Source organism: Topomyia yanbarensis, chromosome 1, assembly GCF_030247195.1.
Source record: "Topomyia yanbarensis strain Yona2022 chromosome 1, ASM3024719v1, whole genome shotgun sequence".
Taxonomy (NCBI): domain Eukaryota; kingdom Metazoa; phylum Arthropoda; class Insecta; order Diptera; family Culicidae; genus Topomyia; species Topomyia yanbarensis.
The window spans coordinates 63,200,446-63,225,952 of NC_080670.1; the positions used below are offsets into that span (position 1 = coordinate 63,200,446).

At 35.3% G+C, this 25,507-nt stretch overlaps 1 protein-coding gene across 3 annotated transcripts in view; it reads right to left on the reverse strand.

The window, feature by feature from the left end:
• LOC131677788 (homeobox protein Nkx-2.1) overlaps window positions 1–25,507 on the reverse strand; it is a 123,551-nt gene that overhangs the window by 76,973 nt on the left and 21,071 nt on the right. For all 3 annotated transcript variants that reach the window (XM_058957828.1, XM_058957827.1, XM_058957826.1), the window contains exon 3: window positions 4,174–4,328. In XM_058957828.1, the coding sequence (XP_058813811.1) occupies window positions 4,174–4,328 (155 nt within the window). The remainder of the gene's footprint in view (window positions 1–4,173; window positions 4,329–25,507) is intronic.

Consider the following 25,507-nt stretch of genomic DNA (forward strand, 5'->3'; position numbering starts at 1 on the left):
TGCTCAAGATACTCCAGCGTCTTCTTGGCGCAACACCTAGTCCGGCCCGAAGACGTACTTCCCATCCGCATGATGCTCCTTTAAGAACGGCAGAAAAAATTTCTCTACACGCTCCTCCTGGTATGTACACTTGTTGATTGATGACCAGACCGCTCTGCTTGAACCACGGCTTTGAAATTCCTCTGTCCGATATGGCGATGTACAGTATAACTTTTTTTCAAATTTACGCTTAAACTTATATTCTATTTGAGGGGTGTGGCCGATTTGTCGCTGGAATAGTAGCTGTCATTTCCTAGAATGTGGGTCTTTGAGAGCGGAAAGTGACATTCGTCGTCCAGTATGAACGACGTCCCGTGGTAGTTTTTCGTCATCCACTGGCACTGCTATTTCATGATCGCTATCTGCTCGTCCGTGTACTCGGGGGGGGGGGCGAGTCTTCATCCGCCAGATGATGTCCTCCATCTTGAGGGTTCGGTGAATCAAAGTTTGGGAGCAGTGATGTTTTCGGTCGGCGTCACGCAAACTCGTCCCATCCTTGTTGTCGAATAGCTTTTTCAACGCTTCCTTCTTCTTCTTCTTCGCTACCGGCCTTTCACTCCACGCTCAGGGATGGCAGGATCCGGTAAACTGTACGTACGGGCATGTTTTCGTCTCGAAAGTTGTAAACTTTTTTCCATGATGACCGTTGCATAAAACCGTCCAACACGCTTGCGGAGTGCTTGCTGTTTCGACGCCATTTTCGAAACTGATAGCACCCGAGCGAAAAGAAACATGCCACCCATTTCTAGGGAGTCCAGAGAGCAATTCTCTTGGAGAGAAAAAATTTACGCTCTTTACTTTAATTACAGAAAAATATTGAAAACATTCTCAATTTTTATTGAACACCAGCTAGACCTCTTTGTTTACTTTCTATTACCTACCCATTAAAAATTTTCCCCATTCCTTAGGACATTACACATCATACATTTTCAACCATATTGGGATCAACATGGGTCATACAATCTAGTGAATTGTAATCAACGTTGAAAATTGAACGAAATTCGTTGAGTAAAACACGTCAAGTCGTGTGAATTCAGGACTAACGTCAACTTTACATATATTTTCATGCTTCAAATATTTGCATGAAAATAAAAATGTAAAATTACAAAATCTTACGAAGTACGAATTTGGATACCGTTCGAGCCAGAGGCAGTTGCATTATTTCCACTTGATTCGACGCATTTGAATATTAAAATCTGAGCTGAAATATTTCAAACCCCGCACTGAAAGAAATGCATAAAAAATTAACGTTAAGAGCTTTCAGTGAGCTATATTTCAAATCATGATTAAATTTTACATCACAGAATATAATTTGTTGGTTTTGAGCGTCTTTTTAAGGCGAAGAGCAAAACAGATAATTTCGTTAATATTATTTTGAATATTTTGAACTAAGGATTAGTCATCTAAACATCCTGAAAAAACGTCGTGCAAATTTACTCCTTCTTCCCTGACATATGCGAGCATCAAAAATGACGTGGTGTTACGTTGTTTTTAATTTAACATGAAGTTGAATTTCGTAAACCGCATAACTTTACTCCACTTATGGCGTTTGTTTATAATTTTATGTCACTGCGCATGGAAAGTACGTTTGGAACACGATCTGGTTTTCGTGGTTGAAATTTAGTTCGCAATATCAAAAAAATATTTTCTTGCGAACTATTTCACGTACCTCAGAATATTAATACTTCCAATCATCGTAAACTAGTTCATGATTTATAATACATTAATCACCATTAAATATCCGTGCTCGTGAAATAGTTCACAAAATCATAAAAAATGTACAAATTGGTTCATGATTTCTATTTTATAACTCACCATTCGTGCTCGAGAAATAGTTCACAAAGTAGGAAAATATTAATAATGTATTCGTGAATTGGTTCATGATACCTATTATATTAATCACAACCAGGGATGCCTGGTATATTTTTTAATAGTCTTCACATTTGATAAAAAATGTCTTCACCGACCAGGATTCTGAATCAGTTTTTGATTTTGAGCCAGACATCCGAAAATAATTATCTTCAAAATGAAAAACCTGTCTTCACAATCTTTCAAATGCCTTGACATCTCTTTACATCTGGCATCGCTGGTCACAACTCACCATTCATGCTCGTGGAATAAATCACGAAATCATGAAATTTTATTGATGGAAACGTAAACGTGATTCCTACAATAATATTCACGACTGTGAATTCGAGCTCGTGAAATAGTTCACAGAATCAAAATATGAATTCGTTAACTGGCTCATGATTTTTATTACATGATTCACGATATATCTTGAGTGCTTGTGATATTTAGAAGATATCCCTGATCATGACCAAGAAATTATCACGGTACCTATTTCACTAAATTTGGGCTTTTTCATGAAGTTTCAAAAGTTTCTAGCGACTTGTAATAGGTGCGAGAAGCAGATATAACAAAACTACTAGGACACGAACATCGTTATTCATTTGAGAAAGTTCAATGCGATGTCCGTCCGGACAGAAAACGAAGACTACATTATAGAACCACAAATCGTGTTCGTGATATACTGCGAATCAATCAAACTTTTATGAATCAGTTCATTTTTTGTAACATTTGAACGACATTTAAGTAGCAAGGGAGTGGAAGATGTGAAATATTTTTCAATATTAAGAGCCATAGTACTCAAGGAAGAGCAAGGATTTGAAGTAAGAAAGTTTAAAAAATCGTGGATATATATGAGCAAGCTTAGAGTTTTTCCGTCTACTTAACTCTTTGTCTTCTGCAACGCAGGAGTCAGGATCTTTTGGCATTAAATGCGAATCACCAGTGTCTGCGGCATGTCCGTACAGGCGTAAAGTCACTTTAATGACTTATGCTGTCGGAACCTACAAATTGTTAAGTCACGGAAAACTTCCACCCTAAGCATTGTGCGACGATGAAAAAAAGCTGCTAGATTGATCCCCATCGCGGTTCATTTTTTTATACTCTAACAGTTCATATTGTCACGTTGGCTCGAGTAAAAAATCTGATGGTAATTAAATATGAACATGAACTACACGGTAATTAAACATGCACATGACTACACGTATCCAATTCTCATACGATTTACGAAAATCGTGCCTGCCTGAAATCATGAACATAAATTAAAGAACACGTAACTTAAATATCAAAAATAGTGACTAAAATCCTGAAATCATGAACACAATTCACTCTAGTTGCGACTAAAATATCACGATAACGACAACGATATTAAATTACGAAAATCGTAACTAAGGTCCTAAACCCGTGAACATGAATCGCGCAACTCTGCAAGAAAAATCCGATAGTGACCTTATGAGTACAATATTAAGTTAACGTGTTGAGAAATTACGAAAATCGCGACAATACTCCTGAAATCATGATCATCATTGAATCGTCGGTTCTTTTAGTTGATATTCTTCATACAAATAAATATCTCCCCAAATTATGAACAAGATTAATAACAAGAATTAAACATGTCCAGCGAACAAGCATAGTAACCCAACTAAACATTGGAATTACCGCCATGTATATTTTTGACACGCGATTTTTTGTTCATGAATTTATGTATTAATAAACCTAATTTTCGTCAAAAAAGGTCTCATAAGTTTTCAACGATAATAGTTAGATTGTGCTGGCTTGAAACAAATTATCCGCCCTTAAACTAAACCCCTAAAACTTGATTTCAAATTTCTTGTGAAATGAAAAGTATGACAGACGGATATCTTCAGCAAACTTTTCTAAAATTGTTCGTTCTACAACTTTATTGATGTAGTATGGCTCTATCTAGAATTATTTAAAAGCTCATTTTTTTATCTTAGTGAAAAAGAACCACCCTAACTATTGCTTAAACAAGAACACCACATGGGTGCACAAACTGCGTAAACTCTCCCAAAGACATAATAAGGCTAAGTTGTTTTTTTTAGAAATCAGCTAAAATTTCTGCTAAATTTCTAATACAAAACCAAGAATTGCGTTATGGTACTAATAGGCTATACTGCCTTAAAAAACTGGTATTTTCACACTTGCTACTTGCTATATGTGGAATCTGCCCTATAATCTGATGCCTCTAGAGCACTACTGCAAATTAGTGGAATCGACTCGCTAAAGAACAAATTTTATTATTATGCATATAACATTTGGTATACTAACCTGTGCCTGTGTGAAAAGCACCCGTCGTTTCCGCCGCTGTGCCAGAGGAAACTGCATTGGTTTTGTGTCCGTTACGCTACATGCCGCTAAACTACCCATGTTGGACATTGCATGCCCCATCGAGCCACCCGCAGATCCGCCCATCAACCGGGAAACTGCAAAGAAACGCAAAATGGAGTAGAACCTTCGGTTAGTAGCTCTCCTGAACAAGGGCAGGAATTTTACAAATAGTGCGGTTGTGAGATCACCCCAGTAGCACACTTCTCACGGACCTTTCCCGGATCGTGCACCGTACCGGGTAAGGGGATACTTGAAACTGTCAACCTTCGATTTTGCATCTAATACACCTATGCGGTCGGCTATAAACGGTAGCGCGAAGGGCAAGAATTTGCATATCCGCCATGTTTGCTTTGCACAGCAGCTGACGTTGTTAGAAGATTGGAAAAAAGTTATATAACTGTCATTGCAGCAACCATGATGCGAGAGACTTGAGCTAAACGGTAATCATGTAAATAAAATAGGTATCAGCTAGCGTGCATACCAACAGTGGTGGGGTGGTCGAAAAATTTGCATTATTATTTTTTCGAGTGTTTGGTAAACTTTGATTTTTATCGTTCACGTTCGTTCGTTCATTCGGCCAGTGTTTATACGTCCGCTCAAAACAGCTGCCAGAGCAAAATAAAATTCAAAACGAACAGGCGGATAGAAATCCACGCTCAGTACGTGTGTCAGTGCGCGTATGTGTGTAATTACCATTAATTCAATCCGACGTCCGTTCTATATACATACCGCGGTATGAAATTGGAGGTTAAACGAAAAAATGGCAGAAGGTGGGATTGAGGGAAGATTGGAAAAAATAAAATGACGGCTGACAGCCGCGAATAAAGGCATGAAAGGAAATTCATAGGTTCGACTGTTGATCACGCAAAGAAATATGATTTATCACGATTCATTGCAAAGCATCTTAGCTAAGCTAGCGGGTATTTTATATGGTAACGTGCTAAATAGGTTCCTTTGTTTGCCGTCGACAGCAGTGATCTCTTTAGGTTGATTGTAGAATGCCATGCAGCATCGGTTTTGAGCTTTACGCGGTCAATTGGGGATCCGCTAAGGACTGATTGTTCCAATAAACGACACCAGTTTTATTCAAAATAGATCACGAGTAAACAAGTTTATAATGCAATACTGTTCGTTGGGAAATTATTGTTCAATTTATTTTACTGCGATGAAGATTTTCTCGAAACTATATGTTTACTATGAAGTTATATACCGTAAACCGGGGTGACATTGATCACTTTTCGAAGTAATGATTACATAATTTTAGACGCAACACATTTTTTTAAAGTTTAGTATTTTTAAACCCTGTACTGATGTATGGAGAACAAGATTGGATGGTTTTACCTAAAATTGTCCGCTTACAGCTATTTTTCCAAAAAATGATTTCAAGTTGAAGTCCGTTTTCGTATTCCGGGGTGACTTTCATAACCTGCATGTTCACCCACATTAAGTTATTGATGTCAATGTTTTTCATTCAAATGTTTGTTTAAACTAATTCTGGAAAAGTACTCATTGTTAATTAGATGTTAATTGGTATTATACAAAGTATGTCAATGTACTGTAAAATTCGAGTAACCAAAATTCGTATAATTAGTGTCCAACTAGAATAAAAGATTCTGAAAACCTTTAAAACCACTAAAATTGTTTATTTCAGTGCTTTATCAATATACAAAAAGTTTCATCTATTTTAACACGTTGGAATATAAAAAAAATGTTGCGAATTTTAGCTTAAAATAATTTGAAATAATTACCAACTAGTTTCACAAAAATTGTATTTAAAATAAACAAACTCCTAAAAGTAAATTTGGCACATCCCACTCTAAAGGAAAATAAAAAATCGCTTGTAATTTATTACTCTTGCACAAATCTGAGATTTATTTGTTTAATAAAAAATAGACACTTTACGAAGCTTCGTAAAAAAAGGTATAGTCAAATTTCGTTTTTTTTGTAGTTTTTGTGCCCAAAATCCGAACAATATACTCAAAAAGTATAACAAATCAGTATTTAATAAGTTTAGAATAAAAATCATTTCAAATTAAAATGATTCGGCAGACTATTCTGGTTTAATAAGAGATCTACGAAAAAGTGATCAAAGTCACCCCGATGATCAAAGTCACCCCGGTTTACGGTACCAAAAACAATGATCTAAGGTATTGATTATTATTTTACAGTGTGAATATCCAACAAGAGGAACAAGAATAAAGAACAAGAATAAATTTTATGCAAAACCAGGATATTTTAAATATAATTACGTTTTATAAAAATATTCATACTGCATTTGTTGATAATTAATAATAAAACAAAAAATATATTAACAGACTGCGAAATTTTTGTGTTGCACTTCATTCTGACAGTTGACATTTTTAACTGTCATATGATGGTTTGAATCTATGTTATAGAATGTAGTAGTTTATACAAACTACCGCTCTAGCCCCTAGTACCCCTATAGCACCAGCACCAAACTCGGTCAACTTTATGCAGACCGTTAAGTTTGCTCTGAAAATACCTTTTTGAAAAGCAAATTTATCAAGCTGTATGCGAGTGCAACAAAAATGTGCAACCAAACGGTACACAGTGTGTAATTATTATTGTTGTTGGTAGTAGTGACAAGCCCAACAGATGACCACCGCAACTTTTGCGCAAGTTGTTTCTTCAGTCAACAGCAGCCGCGCAGTCAGTAAAACGGTGATTTATGTGCTCGGTCACACAGAACTTCATTATTTCGCTACCGTGACCATCGCCGGGCAGATAGCCGGCAGGAGAACTGCAAAAATAATGTCATCCCAGGCAAATACGCACGAAGGCACAGCGAAATATTTGCACAGTTTCAATTGAATGAGCGATGCTGTCATGACCCTGCATTGATGGCGAGTTTCAATATCGTATCCTCATTCAGCGCTCGTGAATACGAATAAAAGAAACTTGGATTAATATTGACTACAGGCGGATCGATTCTGTAAAGAAAGTTGAGCTCCAGATGTTAACTAGTGGAGGCTGGCACCGTTGGTACCAGTCTATGCGGCTTGCGTCAAAAAAGAAAAAAATACTACGTTTTGAAACATGACTGATTTGGCCCGACGGTTGAACTTCAAAAAACAAGTGTTTCAAGATTGGATCCGGGAACTAGGAACATCCTAGAAAACCAGAATGGTGCGTGTTTTCTGAATCTATACCGAAATCAAGTTTATTTGATGAGTCATAGTACTGGCGAGAATAAGAATGCGAAAAATAAAGTGTGTACATTAGAGTGACAGGAAAAAATGACCCCTATCGGCCCACCCCTGTGTCGATTCCTAGCCCCATCAGGAGTACTTGCACCAAATTTGAAGCAAATCGGACAAGTCTAGCTACCGGACCAACGTTCCTGAAGTTTGTATGGGATTTCTCGACAATTTACATGGAAAAACCCCACTAGCTCGCATTTTCGACGCTAGGTGGCACTGTATGCATCGTATTATCACTGTAAGTGAAAATAAGAAAGATAATTTATCTGTCTACAACTTTGTCGAAGACTGCTAGTCAATCCGGCCTTTTTAAAAGAAGTTATTAAACTTTTAACGAAGTAATGTCTGAGTCAGTTTTGCATGGGGCTTAACAGTACATGATTGTATATCAGTACTCGATTAGCACGAACTAATCATTTTTGTGAAATAATCTCTCGGCGACTAAGGCCGATGACAAGCCGACGCGGAGCGCGGTAGAGCACTTTGTATTATGTTTTGAAGCGTTCCTCAAAGCATCGCTCCGCTTTTACTATGATAGAATTACGCGTTCTTTAATAGTTTATAGACGTATAAGTCGGGATATTTTGGCATTTTCATCAAATATGAATCACCAAAGTAACTTAGCAAAACAACAGATTTTAACAACAGGCCCAGAACTAGGAATGTATTCTGCCATTGTGCAGAATTATATATTCAAAGGAAGCATTACTTCGTAAACCATTTTATGATACCTAACGATGTTTGTCATACCTGTCCCAAACAGATTTTCAACTGCAACCGGCTGGAACAACACATGCATATGATCAAAGTCGCATTAATTCGAAACTGTCTACTTTAAAGGTTCAGTATTAGGGTGTCCCAAAATGACATCATGTTAAAAAAGTCATCGGGCTCACTTCTCAAATAAAAGGTTAGGGTATCAGGACCACTTTCTTCTTCGGAGTGAATTTGCTAAAACGATCCCTACTGGTGGCGAATTTTGATTTTTTGAAAAATGGGCCGATCTTGGGTAAAATTTCAAATTCATGCTTGTTGAAGAGCTCCTGAACTGTCTTAGATTTTTTCGGCATTGTTTTATTTTCCTGGAGATCATAATGGAGATGTTTGGTTAGTTATTTTGCACAAATTGTGGATTATAAGAGCGACAGAGCCTTTACAACTTAGTAAAAAGTGTAATTTTTGGTGTTTTTCATTAGTTTTTCTTCAAAACTGGGTAGGGTAAGGTGGGGCAAATCCGACCGTTAGGTAAACCCAACCCCCCTCTGTTACCGAAAATCAGAAGCACTACGCGAACTAATATCAATGTTGTCGTGTAGAGCATCGAACAAAATCATAATGGTGGTATGAGAGCATTTTATTAGTCTACATTGAGATGCTCATACGACAAAAAGTGTGTTTTTACAACTTTTGATTTGACTTTTGTATATCATTGTCTACAGGATATTTCTGATTGTTAAAGTGATTGCATAATAAATGTAAGTGGATTTAAATTCTTTCACTTAAGTCCTACAAAGTGCATAGATGAAATTAGTTCAACCTTTTTCATATATTTTTTAATTGCATCGTAATGTAAAATGACGCGGTGGGGTAAATCCGACCTCTAAATATTGGGGTAAATCCGACCGCTTTTTTGCTAAGAAAATTTTTATTTATCAAATTTAAATATATTTTTATTGTTATTATTTATTATTTTTATGCAAAATGGTTCATAATTACAAACGAAAGACACAAAAACGTGATGATTATAGTATTCGTCGAGCAATTGCTCCGATGCAAATGGGAATATCATTGCGTGCTACTGCTCGTGATTTTAGCATTCCAAGATTGATATTGAACTCTATTTTCTTCATGTTACAATTCAATAACACAACATTCATTGATTTATCATTGAAAAACCATAAAATTTGAGTAATATCTGCACTAAATCAACCAAAAACATAGGAACATTTTTGTAAAACGCTTGTATTTCAAGATATTCCAAAGATCCAAATAAAATGCTATACACAGAAAGTTGTCCAGGAGTCTAACCTTTAATTTGGTATATAAAACGACTTGATCCGATGTAAAATGAGCATTTTACAGCCAAAACTATTTACTAGGTCGGATTTGCCCCACCTTACCCTATCTACAAAATTTTAAAAGCATGGGAAACACTTCAAATAGTTGAGCCAAATATAGGGGCATATTTTTGATGAAGAAAGTGTATAGCTACGGCTAGTGGGGTATGAGTTATTTAAGTTTTTGCAAGATAACCTTTTGACATTTTATGCTATTCATAAAAAATAACACTATTCTACAAAATAAAACAATTTCAGTGTGCTTAGTCCGCATTTTATTTTTCGTAAAATAGGAGGAAAATGATGAAAAATAGCGTTTTCTTCTTGTCTCTAGTACATCAGAATCCGTTTTATGAGCATTTGACGATTTTTTAAAAATAATTTAGTATATTAATAACCACCTAGTGGGGTTGAAAATCATGAAAATTAAACAAATATGTCGAGTTAGTGGCAAGTTATGGCGTATATTTGTATGCCGAATTTATTAACGCATTCAGATTTTGTATATAAAGTCTCATTCCCATGTTAGGTACCTTAGAGTGAAGAAAGATGCAGAAGTGTGGGGTGAATGTTGAAAAAGTGATCCTTACGTTTTAGATCACAGATTTCCGAAATAGTCAATTTTGAAGGCTTTGTATTTTCGAAAAAGTTTTACTACAGAATACAACGCATCTTCTAGTACAATAATTTTGGTGAATAAGCCTCCAAGAAGTAATTATGGAGAATAAACTTTTCTAAAAATAATTAGAGACTTGGCATCATTAGTAAAGTTATCATTATTTTTATAATTGCTCGTATAAAAAATCATCAAATTCTCATTAAACTCGATCCTGACGAACTAAAGACAAACAGAAAAAGCCGTTTTAAATCATTTTCCTTCTATTTTCCAAAAAACAACATGTGGTCTAAGCACATTTGAATTGTTTTATTTTTTGAAACATTATTATTTTTGATGAATTGCTAAAAATGTCGAAGGTTATATAACAAAAACTTATATAACTCATACCCCTTTTACCGCGGCTATACACTTTCTTCAACAAAATTACGCCCCTTTATTCGGCTCAACTATTTGAAGTGTTCTCTCTACTTTTAAAAAATTGTAGATACCCAGTTTCGAAGAAAAACTAATGAAAACCACCGAAAATTACACTTTTTACTAAGTTTTAATGGCTCAGCCGCTCTTATACTTCAAAATTTGTACTAACTAAACTTCTCCATTTTGATCTCCAGAAAAATAAAAAAATGCTGAAAAAAATCTAAGACAGTTCAGAAGCACTTCAACAAGCATGAATTTGAAATTTTACCCAAAATCGGCCCATTTTTCGAAAATCAAAATTCGCCACCAGTAGGGAGCGTTTTAGCAAATTCACTCCGAAAGTGGTCCTGATACCCTAACCTTTCATTTAAGAAGTGAGCCCGATGACTTTTTAGCATGATGTCATTTTGCGACACCCTATTCAGTATACTTGAAAATATTTTTTCCTCCTAGAAGTAATTATGGGAAATTAACTCTTCTGAATCATTAGTTAGAGAATTGGTACCTTTGGCAAAGGTGCTGAAAATGCCATTACACGTAAGTTTGTTCAAGTCATGTATTTAGGGCATCGAGATAAATCAGTTTTCATTTTCCGCAGAAAGCCCTTTAAAATTAGATATTTCAATATTACTGTTCATGGTAACTTCCGCTAAATTGATTAGAGCAATCAAATACACATTTTATCCCAGGTATGAGTCTCTAAAGCCGACAATAAAAGAGTTATATTGTGAAAGCTTATAGCGTTTTTGTTTTTTCTTGGTGCTACACCCGTGTAGTGCAAAGAAAGAGATAGACTGATTACATCCAAGTTTAAATGGCAGTAGCACCGACTACACCGGTGTAGTTCTCTGTCAAAAATTGTGTGAACATTTTCTTATATCTTGATATGCGGCGTTTATAGAGCTCTCATGTCTTCAACAAACTTATTTCAAATAATACTCTCAATAACTATGCTGAAGACACCAAGTCTCTAACTAGTAACCGCCAATTCTTTATAATCACTTCTAGGAGAATTAATAACCAATTTATTTTATCAGAAGATTCGCTGGATTATGCTGATAAACATAGAAGATAACTACCCCTACAAAGTTAACGATTTCGAAATGATGTGATCTTGATCGTTAGAGCAGGTTTTGAAAAATTATTTCACTTTTCTTATCTTTAGAAGTGCTGAGAATATAAAGCATATAAAGTTTAATTACGCCATTGCTGAAATATATGCAAATGCATACGATCATTGGCTACTAGCTTGACTTATTTTTTATTATTCTTTTTTTTTGTTTTTTATTGATAATACAAAAAATCTTCAAATTATCATAAAAACCGATCCTGACGTAGGGGAGTCTGAGGTTAGTTGACGATTGGGGTAAGTTGGCGGAATCCTATTTTCTCCGTTTCTATCAGACATAAAGCGCTGCCTCTCGTTGTGCACCTCAAGTTATGTGAAACCAATTATCCAATGTGTTTTTGTTTGCAAAACATTTTGTTTTGCAGAAGTTGTGGGCAATACTGTGTTTTTGAGCATACCAAGTAAATTATCTAAATATTAAACACTTGGTTTTATTTAAAGTGATTTTCAATCTATTTCCCACATGATTATATTTTTCGATAGTGCATGAAAGAGCTTTCAGTATCCGTATATATTTTACATCAATCCGCGAACCAAAGTTATTTTTTAAATAGTTTTTATAAAATAAACAGTTGGGATAAGTTGGAGGTGCTGCGCGCGGGGAAAGTTGGCCGTACTATTTGCGGTGCAAAAATAGTCATCAAATATTTTTGCCTTTCTCATATAGAAAGGTTATGCAATCACTCTAAAAATCGTCAACCTAATCCCGGCGATTTTTTTGGACTTATTTAGGCGTAGGTAGGAGTATGCAATGAGGGGTTGCTACTTTAAAATTGAAACTAGTTTAAAATTTCTTAACAGGTTGAAAATTTTCGGCAGGGTCCGGACCCCCCGGATCCTCTTCCTTGATCAGCCGCTGGTTTCAAGCGATGTTTCAGTGTCGGCACAGAGCATCTCAAGATCGTGGCTGTCGATCAATTGTATGTATGTGCAAATCGTACTGAATATGTAATATTCATTTCCACCGTTGTATTGAACATAACCAGCCATTGAATTGTAGTTTGGACAAATGAGAAAGGCAAAAGTGCACCACTAGGTGGATTAAAACAGGTTTATTTCTGGAATTCACTACAACGTAAGAATATCTTTTTCTTGTGTATCTCGTCAATGCAAGAAACATTTACTTCGGCCAATCACCTGAAGAATTTCGAAAATATGCTTTTGGAATATGGAGTACGCGTCAAAGTCAAAATGCCGGGGTATTGAGACTGAAATATAACAGCAAATGCCGGTTAATATATAGTTTTCTTGAAAAGACATTCACCACGTTCCACAGGTTTCTAAAGTAATTGAATCTCCATTGGATTGCTTATTTTTTGGCGTATCCATACATACCGCCAACTTACCCCGAGCCCAGGGAAAAAATGGAAACAATGCATCAAACATTTAATAAAATTCAGAGATATTGCCAACAGTCTGCCCTTTCATGCCACGTGTTCTATTTTGCAAGATCTACCTAAATCAAAGCGGTAAAAAAGAATAAAATGAAAACACCGCCATCTAGCCTCGGTCTCCCGCTATTTTTCATATTTTTTATTCTTCTTGATAAAATACAATATACATACAATAATAACATTTTGAAATAATTTTCTCTCTGTAGTTTTTGGATTGCTACTGCTCCGAAAGTGTGGGAATTGATTAAACTTGGGTCATTAAATGAGAGAAATTTTTTTTTATTACATGCATCGATAAAGCTGATTTTCATGACCACAACAATGTATTTTCCAACTCAGGAAACGCGAAAATAAAATTTAAATTTAAGATAAAGAAATATGTTGACAGTCTTGATTTGACACTATCAGAATCATTTGACATATCGGATTTTACGACAAATGATGCCCTGTCAGAAAAAATGAATACATGTTTTCCCGGTTTTCCCGCAGGGTTATTTTTATTTGACATAAACACCATTCGAGTCCCGACCCCGCACATGCAGTTAGAAACTTTTCCTAAGAGATTTTCCTAACCCGAAGAGGCGAATGACCTTAAGGTTAAAACCTCTATAATTGAAATAAAAAAAACGCTTTTAATCCACCTAACAGTGTGATGAGACATTTCTTATAACTCTTATTACTCTCTTCGGATATTATATCGTTTGAGAACATTTAGAACTTGATGTTTCGCGATGTTTTTGATAACACATACTACATGGGATAGTGGCAGGACTCAGAGAATCGCTCAAATCAGCATAGGACAACATCAGTACTAGAAATCTCAAACCAAATCAATGGGAAAGCGAAAAAATGGCCCATAAAATAGACATTCCAACGAATTATTGTTAATGCTCTGTTAATAAAATATCTAAATTGTGGTGGGAAAACTGAATTTTCGTAAAGGGGTTATTTATTTATCATTCGCATGTATGAAAAAAGCCTTCTGTTTACATTTGTGAGTATCGCCCTTTTCACAAAAAAAGCGTTGAAATGAAATCGCAGCTCCTGATATCACGTTATCCCTGAAGTGAATGCGTGCATAGTTCCAAATTTTACTTCGATATCGACTTTTTCTAAAGGTGACTTCCCAGTAGTATCCTTGATTTGAATTATTACCGCTAATCCTAATGCCAAAGAACAAATAAAAACCTCTCGAAAACGAACCGTTTGAGGAAATCATCATCATTACTGGAATTTCCATTTTCACGAAACTTTTCGATAGCCTTCCGTCACTTGCGTTAATGCACTGGGTGCACAGTGCTCCGAAAATCTAGCGAAATCGTCTTAGGACACCAGCGGGTCTAATTCAGAGCTATCTGCGCGGCGAGTTAAACACTAAAAATTATTTTCTATTCCATAATTTTCAGTTCAGCAATTCGAGAGATCGAAGTCACCGCAAGCAATGAAAAATAGACTACGTTGTGAAGTGATGGTCACTATTTATTAAAAAATCACGGTAAAATAAAAAATTAAACTATTAAAAAATTTCAAATAGTTTATAATTTTCACAAACTTATTAGGAAAAATTGTTTAATAAGCTTTCGTAATATTGTGTAGGAAAAAAGCTGAAAATTTCAGTATTTTCTCTATCTGCAACATATAAACCCTTAAGTATACCAATTAATTGGTATACGAATTGGAATAGGTTCGCCAAATTTTGGAAGAAGTCTATAAAATAACCTCTTGAAAGCTACCTAAAAATTGTTGTAGTTCGATGCAATAAAAAAATCATATTTGGCAATTCATATTTGGCTGATACAATTGGGGTGTCAATGTATTATAATAGATATTCAGCATTCGAAGAAGTTTCTTGTGAACGAGTGTAGAACGACTTTGTTTCTACTTACTTGAAGTCAGCGGCGTAGCCAGAAATTCGGTTTGGCGGGGGTTTGGTGAAAATCGATCTTACTGTCCAAACGGCATAATTCCGAAACCATAATTTTTGAAGTTTTAAAATTATGCAGAATTATTTTCCAGAAAATAGTAACAAGGTTCGTGTCTTCAGCGAATTTGTTGAGACTTTATTGTAGTCATGAATATTAACCTGAGAAAATTCACCATAAATACTTCTTGGACGATATACCGTCAAAATAATTTTATCAAATGATGCGCTGTTTAACGTTTGTAAAACTCATCGAAGATACTAACCCCCCGAAATTGGCGGTTTCAAAATGATGCTATCTTGACCTTAAATTATTGTTTTTAAACATTTGACCTATACATACAATTGGTCATACAACAAAAATCAAATGCTCATCAAAATCGATCAGAACCTGCTAGAGTCGAATGGAAATCGTCATTTTTCTCTACATTCGGAAAGTGTTATCCTCGTTATTAATCATATTACGTTTTCGTCTCAACTCGACGCATTCCTAAAATAAAAACCTGTTTTAATCCATCTAGTGGTGCAATTGTGCTTGTCTCATTTGTCCAGACTACGATTCCATGGCTGATTATGTTCAATACAATGGTGGAAATGAATATTACATGTTCAGTACGATTTGCACATACATACAATGGATCGACAGCCACGATCTTGAGTTACTATGTGATACTGAAACATCGCTTGAAACCAGCGGCGGATCATGGAGAAAGATCCGGGAGGTCCAGGTCCTGCCGAAAATTTTCAACTTGTTAAGAAATTTTAAATTAGTTTTAATTTTAAAGTAGCAACCCCTCACTGCATACTCCCTCCGGGCCGGTATGATTGACGATTTTTAGAGTGATTGCATAACCTTTCTATATGAGAAAGGCAAAAATGTACCAAAGTCCAAAGAAGTCAATTTTTGTCAAACATCTCAATGTTTCATGCATTTTAAAGTCATTTGGCATCAAAAATACAAATTTAATTTTGAAAATTTTTCATTTCAGTTTATATGAGAATTTGCTGTGTGATTGCACTCTTCAACTCGTAACTCCGGAACCGGAAGTCCAATCAATAAAAAAATTCAATAGCAGCCGATGGGAAGGTTGTACCTTTCATTTGAGACTAACTTTGTGTAAATTGGTCCAGCCATCTCTGAGAAACAGAGGTCACATTTTTTTCCACATACACACATACATACACACAGACTTTTTCCGATCTCGCCGAACTCAGCCGATTGGCATATGACACTCGGTCCTCCGGGTCGGGATTAGATTGACGAATTTTAGAGTGAATGAGAAAGGCAAAAACATTTTTAGCAAATGTTGAAAGTTATGCATTTTTTTGGTGAGCAGTTCTATGTTTCATAGACATTAAATCAATTTTAACTTCGCTTCCTATTAAATAAAGACCCTTATTACAATACATTTCTACAAAAACGAGATCAATTTGAAAATAAATCTGAGGATTATGATTGATTACAGAACTCTGGAATTTTCTATTGGAATGTTTTCAGGCAGGAATTTAATATTGATGCTATTAGACAACTGTGAAATCAAGACCAATAGATCAGTTACATATCAGGACCCCATTCCGACAATTTATCAAAAGTCCTAATGATGTTAACAACAACAGGTTATCAATCCACGGATCAGATAATTAGTATTGTAATATTGAATTAAATCAGTCTGCATCAATAAATTTTCAACTTCAATCCAATATTTTTTTTGGGTGTTGTGGGGGGGGAGGGGTGTTGTACGGTGTTAAACCCCAAAACCTTCTCTTGGCTACGCCGTAGCTTGGAGTTATTTTTTTCGCTTTTCATTTTCCGATATGTTTCAGATCGATCCGATGGTTATAAGTTAGAAAAATTGCAGTCAGAAGGTTCGCACAAATGAACATTTTTGGACTGATAAGGTATCAAGTTCCTTTTGGACAACTTGGAAGTGTTCGGTGATTATTTCTAGCGGTTATAGATTGTAAAATGAAATACAAAAGTCGTTTAATCGAAATAATGTTTAGCTTATTTCAATGGATTATTACTATATTGAACAATAAATGGGCGACAAAGACTAATCAACAAACAACAAGCCATAACTTTTAAAGTATTCAAAATAGATATTTAAAGTCTTTAGTAAAGTTATTCGCAAAAGTAAGAGCTACAAATTTGCTGAAGACATCATTTCGATATAATCACTTCCAAGAAAATTTGTGAAAATATCTCACTCATAGGGGGATTAATCAGCAAAAGCATAATTCCAAAAGAAAGGGTATATTACCTCCATTAAATTCTCCGAAGATACTATTGACCTAAAATAAGCCGTTTTGGCGTTAATAATAGATTATATGTTTTTGGTCATATTTCTGGCAATGGGAAATGATAAAAATCTTTCGTCCGCATTTAATGTTAAATGTCTCTTTTGGTAATAGTCCGATTTCTACAATCTATAGCTTGTTCGAAAGGTATTCGTTAAAGCTGTCTAAAAACATATAAATTGTTAATCTATATTGTCAATTTCGGCAGATAATTTCAAAAAACTACAAAAAGCGCCATTTTTACGCATTCAAACATTCATATCTTGGAAACTAAACATCAGAATCAAAAACAAATTAATAGCGTTCATACTGTTTTTTAGTTCTTTCATTTAAAATTGGTTTGAATAAGATCGGTTCAGCCATTGCTGAGAAACACGAATGAGAATTTGTCCGTTACATACACACACACAGACAGACACACACACACACAGACATTGTCCCAAATCGTCGAGCTGAGTCGATTGGTATATAAGACTCGGCCCTCCGGGCCTCGGAAAAAATCGTGAAAGTTTGAGCGAATTCTATACATTTCTTTTATAAGAAATATAAAACCATCCAATGCATATAGTTTTTTTTCATTTTGGATGTTGTCTTGATAGGCCGGATGTAAACAACCGAAGTTTTCCTATGCATGGTTGTCTATGTTTACATATATGTATTTTAAAAATAAAAAAATCGTTTTTACGTATCACAATGAATTTTTTTTTTGAAATAATGTTATATTATGTATTTTGGACCTGAAATTTCTCGAATGGAACGGAAATCTCTCGAAAAAAGCTCGTAATAATTCAGGCAATTATTTTATTTTATATTGATGTAATTTGACGATTATGGGATCTCGCCAAGAGATAAGTTGCAAGATTTTCTTTCAAAAATTTTCCAAAAGTCGTCATGATGCTTAAAACAATAAATTCTCAATGTAGTAATCAGACAATATCCTTCAAAAAATATTTTGTACAATATTTAATTAAATTTGTCAGCATCAATAAATTTTTTATCAATCAGATTAATTTTTGTTTTAACCCCTTGGCTACGCCACTGCAACCGGGTAGTACATTATTTATGTAGCTGTGGATCCGTTTGGGACGGGTATGCCATACCTCGTGAGGCGTCGTTAGATGCCTTCCGAAGTATCGCTTTCTTCGAAGAGTGTACCGAGCTCACTTGCTCGTAATTCGATAAATGTCATCTTGACTTTTGCAATTTTTTTTAAAATTTTGATTATAGAGGTTTTAACCTTAGGGTCATTCGTCTTTTTTCGGTCTAGAGAAATTTATTTTGGAAAAATCTCTAACCCTATGTGCGTGGTTGGGAATCGAGCCAAGGTGAGCTGCATACAAGGCAATCAATTTATCAACTACGCTTTGCCCGTCCCATTTTTCAAATGATACTAGGCAGGACAATGCAATGTTCTGTAAATATGATTATACGTAAGTCTTTACGTTTTAGATCCATTACTGTTTTGGCTCTTGTAATATCTGGCTGTATGAATTTCTTTCTTTCTTCTACGTTACGCCAGTCATTTATTAGTTGGTATCTTTCCCAAGCCGAAAGTTCTAGTTTGATGTCACAGGTAGATATGCCTAGAAATTGTTCTGGTCCAACAAACATGTTTGATGAACCACGCCTGGCTAATTCGTCGACCACTTCCTGGATGGCCTGGTACCCAGAATATTATTACTTTATTCCGAGTTAGCAGTTGTTGTAAAGATGCGAGTTACAAGCTAATTACTTAAAGCCTCAACTTTAAATTATACCGCAATCGACACATCTATCTATCGTTCATAAACTGCATCAGATATCGTTTTAAAGCAAACCAAGTCAGCCAGAAACTCCCGGATTGGCTTGGCACGCCTTAGTTCAACATAATAATGACGGACACCGGCAAACTAAAAACAAACCAGAAACAAATTGAGCTAAAGATACAAACCCAAATTATCGTCATCTGTAACCGTTCGGATCGTTTTGATTCGTCGAAGATGGGTCACCACCGATAAACAATCAATCTGTAAAATCTCCCCCTAATTCCAAAACGCTTCATCGTCGTTCATGTTCCTAAATACCAACACCAACCCACCACCATCCAATCGACCCTAACAGTTTATTGTTGCCACAGCACTCAATCCAGTTTGTATATTGTTTCTTTTTTGCCAACCAGCAACTCAGCGTTTCCTTCGGCGTATTTCGTTCCGGCTCATCGTCATGTCTGACGATAATGATGCGTTGATCGTCCTCACACATAATTTAATCGTGGCAATGATATTAACATCAGCAGGACCAGCGGCTAAGGCATAAGAGACCGACAATGGAGGAGGGGGACGAATAGCTACAATTCCTTCGCCAACTGCTGCGTGACGCCGTTTATCGTGTGGTTCCGACCGCAGTTTTTGTAACAGACAAGGGTAATCGGAGACCATCCGTTGCAAAAGGGGACGTAACCATCGAAAAAACGAAACGAGGGTTCCGACGACGTTGTTTATGAAGGAAGGGCCAGTGCCAAAGTGATAAAAATAATATTATTCCAATATAATAATTCAGTAGGATGTTTTTAAACACCCGGGTTTTCACGGCTGAGTGCGCGAAACTTCCCCGAGGCGCTTTTCTCACTACGTGCGTGTCGAGCGCCACAAGAGGGCTCTGATTGGTGTTGTTTGTATACAACAGCTTGCCGAGTGTTTGCAACGACCCCGAGGCGGAGAGCCAACATAACCAATTTGTAAAGATAATAATCCGATAAATTGAAGCTTGCGAAAATTGACCTTCGCTAGCCGGGACTTGCTCGATCGATCGGGCAATGGGATTTTTACCTTCGGAAGAAGATACAACTGTCAAAACATGTGCAAATTATTTTTCTAAATCGAATTAAACGGAAAAGCTGCCCAGGAATTTCAACTCTTTTTTTATTCCAATAAGGCAGAATTTTTTTTTGGGAACCCCTGTAGGGGAATTGTGGGAAAAACCGACACTGTGGGTAAAACCGACACCCCACAACATTTCCTAGAAATCAAATTTTTATTCATTTCATAATGATACATTATTATTAGTACGTTTATTTAGAGCATTTGAAGAAAAATTGGATTCATGTTAGTACGCCGAATGTAATAAAAATAAACAAAACATACGACAGCAGCGTTCATACTCGTCTGGATCTTAAATTTCGTTGGTAGATTTTAAGGTTTTAACCGAACAAAAGCTTTTCAAATCACCACATTTTTCACTACCTATTATTATCGGCCTGTCCTATGATCAACTAGGTGCATTGAAGACGAGTTTGAGAAATTCAATATTTTTAATCGCTTTTATAAAAAAATGTGCGCTGTTGGGGTAAAACCGACACCCTATGGTTAGGGTAAAACCGACACGCTGTTAAGATGGTTGTGTATATTTGCGATTCATTTCAAAATACTGGGGATCTTTGTGACACTTCAATTAGCCTATTAGAACACTATAGTATCAACAGAAATGCACTGAAATACTCTTATTGTGTTTATTTCTTGTAAGTCTCTTTAAAAATCGAAAATTGGAATTTTTGCTTATCTGATTCTATCGAAGCTGTTGCTATTTCTGCAAAAAGCTCATCAAACCGAATTTCTAGTGTTCTCTTGGTTTGTCATAGACGAACTTTATCCCAATGAGACAGTGATCATATGTGTACCCCAATAGATCGTTGATGATCAGAGTCCGAAAAATCAAATCTGAAAAAGATAGTTTTACTAAGAAGTGTGTGTGTCACTTATAAGTGAATGAATCCAATTAGCAGAACGTAGAACGCTTGCAAATCTTCTCTTACGAAATAATATGAAACTGGAGGTTGCAACGATGTGCGCAAGGATTATTTGGAAATACTCATCAATAAATAATCCTATAGCATAAAATACTCTTATTTATAGTACTACGCTTTCGAACTTTCTTCCCCTCACTACATGATGAAGCAATAAAAAGCACATATTAGCATCATACATACTCACACTTAATTATTCACGCATATATCTCATGTTTAATAAACATAAAGATTTTAATAAAGTGGAGAGAAAATAAATTAAAGGGGGTGTCGATCTTACCCCTATAGGGTGTCGGTTTTACCCGCAGTGCCTACAAAAAGTCACTTTGTTTTCCAAGTTTTACAACCAATAATTTTTAATGAAATTAATTTTTTGAAGCGCTGAAAAAATTTAGTCTTGTTAAGAATTTTCTGAAGAAGAATTCTGCATAAAAACTATAATTTTATTGGTTTGGTGGCAACTTAGAAAAATTGTTAAGCTTAAGGTGTCGGTTTTAACCATAATTCCCCTACTGTACGGTGGTTGTTTGTTCGAAAAACACCAAAGGTCCGTCGAGATGGGAGAAGCACAGCAGAAAAAAATCTCGTAATCAAAACAATACCCTCTGAGATATTTTATTCATATATTCACACACATAATCAACCTCACGTTCGTCCGCTTTGGCCATCGGTACACGTCGTTCGCTTGATGGACAATTGTTTATCTTTCAAAATCAGAAAACAGAAATAACACTGAACCGAAGGTTGAGGCAAAAGCTCGGTGCATATCAAGTCTGTTGAGGCACGGTTAAAGCAGTGGAGGGGTAGGATGAAGCTTAAAATAATAAGGCGAATGCACCACCAAACAAAGGAATTTCTCTTCCAGAGAAAAGGAACACAGCACCAGCAATGCAAGGTTCTGTGTATAGACCACAACTGATGGTACGATGGTTTCTATGACGGACAGTGGAAAAAGTTTGTACCACCTTTGAATATCTATCTATCGTCGGTACAGTCGTGATTTGCTGGTTGGAACACTTACTCTGTCCAATTATCGAATTAGTTTTGAAGCGACTGACATATGGTAGTAGTATAAAATGTGTCTGCTCTTATCGTAAGCTATCGTCTATTTCATTGTCAAAGCCTATTTCAGCATGCCATGGTCCAATTAAAAAGCAGTTCAATTAAAAAGTGTACATTCAGCAGTACATATTTGGTAGCCGTTTTGCCGAAAATACCGGTGCATCAGATGTAAACGAAGATATTGTTTATATATTATGCAGGATTAACAATGAATGAAATACGCTCGCACCAATACATATAATAGTCACTGCGATCTCGTCGAACCAAGTCGATTAGTATCTTCATATATATTCAGGCCGTCGATAGAAAATAAAATTTTAGACTGATTTCCTGAATGGAGTCTTATAATAAATTGAATACTTTATTCTACGCCGTGAGACTATGGTGAATGATTACATGGTACTACAGAGATTTTATACTTTTCAAATGAGCTAGTATAGGTTGTAGATTTCATTAAATGCAACACAAAATTATGTATGAAAAATGTGTTTCGGGACTTTCGGCACTACAAATATAGCTAAGCGGTTTATTTAGAGAGAACATTTAATTCCACATCCAAAGACCTGTTCATCAACAAAATCGGTTGAAAAATGGCAGAGTTTTTATTATTTTTTTTATAAATTAGAAACTTGCTTGCATGAACTATTAATGGGTTAATCAGCCATTGTTGTACACTATGGGATTCTATGATGATATCTTCCGTTATTTTTTCCCAATTTCATCTTCAAAGTTTAAACGAATATTTTTGAAAGTATACATAATTGAGCAAATAAAAATTTGATTTTTTGAAAATTTTATATCAGACCGCTCCCCAAGCAAGTTTCTGAGCTAGATGAATAACTTGGCCATTTTCTACTGATTTTGATGGTAAATAGATTATTAGTGATGGAATTAAAAGATCTCTCTAACTTTTCATTAAAACAAAGGGACTTTTTCATAAAAATATTGAGCACCCTGTTATTAAGGAGATAGAATATTGAGATGTTCGGAAGAATTACTGAAAAATGCCTTACTACAACTTTGTAGAATACATCTAATTCCTATCTCTCTTCGTTGAAAAGTTAGTGTTGGCGCCGCCTATGCGGTCAAAAGTGGAACTAAAATTTTCTAAGCAAAACATAGCTCGTATCATGTACTAAAACATTGATCGCAGTAATCTTTGGAAAGGAAGTGACGTGTTTTTGAACCCGTGCTACCTATTAAAAGTTTTTCCTCTTTTTCAGAGAGAAAAGTGATTGTGGACGTCTTAAGAGGAACCTTCTGAAGAGAAGCAAGCAGTGCAGTGGATTTCCCCATCGAGACAGCTCTCTATCTGAGGGAAGCAGAGAAGCTTCACTATTCAAGTGATTCAAATATAGCGACACAGCAGCGAAGTGATTTGGAAGCAAAGCAGGAAGTAGGGCGGTGACTCAAGAGGAGACGCTATTTTGAAATTCATTTGAGGATCGTCATAGCAAAACTATAAGTATCGTTCCCCCATTATTTTTAAACTTATATTTGTATTTTAATTTTGTTGCTTTTTTATTTATTTAAAATGGATGGTGATCCAGGAGATCCTTCTGATCCTTCCATTATTGAAAATGATACTCAATTTTCTATACCGAATGGTCAAAATTTAGAATCTAGATTTAGAAAATATCCTTTATTAGCCAAAGGTCCTTTTTCTGTTTATTTCAGGAAAAAGGAAAAACCAATTGATGTTCTCCTTATTTCTGTTCTATATAAACAATTTAAGTCAGTAAAAGAAAATTAAAAAATCTCTTTGAACAAATTAAGAATTATTTTTTCCGATTGTGATGAAGCAAATTTACTAGTCACATCAAAACTTTTTGCTAATATATACCGTGTTTATATTCCATGCGATCTCGTTGAGATTGATGGGTAATTTTTGATAAAACTATTGATTGTCATGATATTATAAATTTTGGTACAGGAGTTTTTAAAAACAAAAACATTTCTTCCGTTCGAATATTACAAAGTGAACGTCTATACAAAAAATCAAACGAAGATATTTTTCAAAATTTTATTCCTTCTAATACAGTATGTGTCACTTTTGAAGGTTCTGCCCTTCCTGATTTCCTGTATATAAATAATGTAATTTTTAATGTTCGAATTTTTACTCCTAAGGTGATGCATTGCGAACGTTGTCAACTTTTTGGACATACAGAAAAATGTTGTTCTAATAAAATCAAATGTGGTAATTGTAGTGGTGATCATAGCACATCTTCGTGTAAAAAAGTCACAGAAAATTGTATTTATTGTCAGGGTAAACATACCAGACTAAATGAGTGTCCTTCATACAAAGATTGCAAAACTTCACCAGAAAAACATTAAATAGGAGTAAATACTCGTATGCTGAACTATTAAAATCTTCTGCATCAATAATTACAACAGAAAATTCATTCGATATTCTTGAAGACATAAAAGATTTAACTATTCCTTCTGACTCTCAACCTGGTTGTAGTTAGCATCCGCCTTTTAAAAGAAGAAGGAGTAATTTACGATATAAAACAAAAGAAAATTCTGAAATTGAATACTTTATTCTACGCCGTGAGACTATGGTGAATGATTACATGGTACTACAGAGATTTTATACTTTTCAAATGAGCTAGTATAGGTTGTAGATTTCATCAAATACACACCAAAAAAATCTGAATTTTATCGTTGACGTAATTGCAAACATGACACAATTAAACAAACCGTAATTTACGAAATGACGGAACATTACCGTGTTCCGCTTAATTTTACATGAAACATATACTTTACATGCGCAATGACATAAAATTACACTTCCTGCCATTCAGAACAAACGCTGTATGAGGAGTAAAATTACATGATTTACGAAATTCAACGTTATGTAAAATTAAGATCAAACGTAAAACTAAGTCATTTTTGATGCTCGTATATGTCAGGGTCAGGAGACGTAAATTTACACTATTTTTTCTAGGTGTGTACAACACAAAATTATGTATGAAAAATGTGTTTCGGGACTTTCGGCACTACAAATATAGCTAAGCGGTTTATTTAGAGAGAACATTTAATTCCACATCCAAAGACCTGTTCATCAACAAAATCGGTTGAAAAATGGCAGAGTTTTTATTATTTTTTTTATAAATTAGAAACTTGCTTGCATGAACTATTAATGGGTTAATCAGCCATTGTTGTACACTATGGGATTCTATGATGATATCTTCCGTTATTTTTTCCTTATTTCATCTTCAAAGTTTAAACGAATATTTTTGAAAGTATACATAATTGAGCAAATAAAAATTTGATTTTTTGAAAATTTTATATCAGACCGCTCCCCAAGCAAGTTTCTGAGCTAGATGAATAACTTGGCCATTTTCTACAGATTTTGATGGTAAATAGATCATT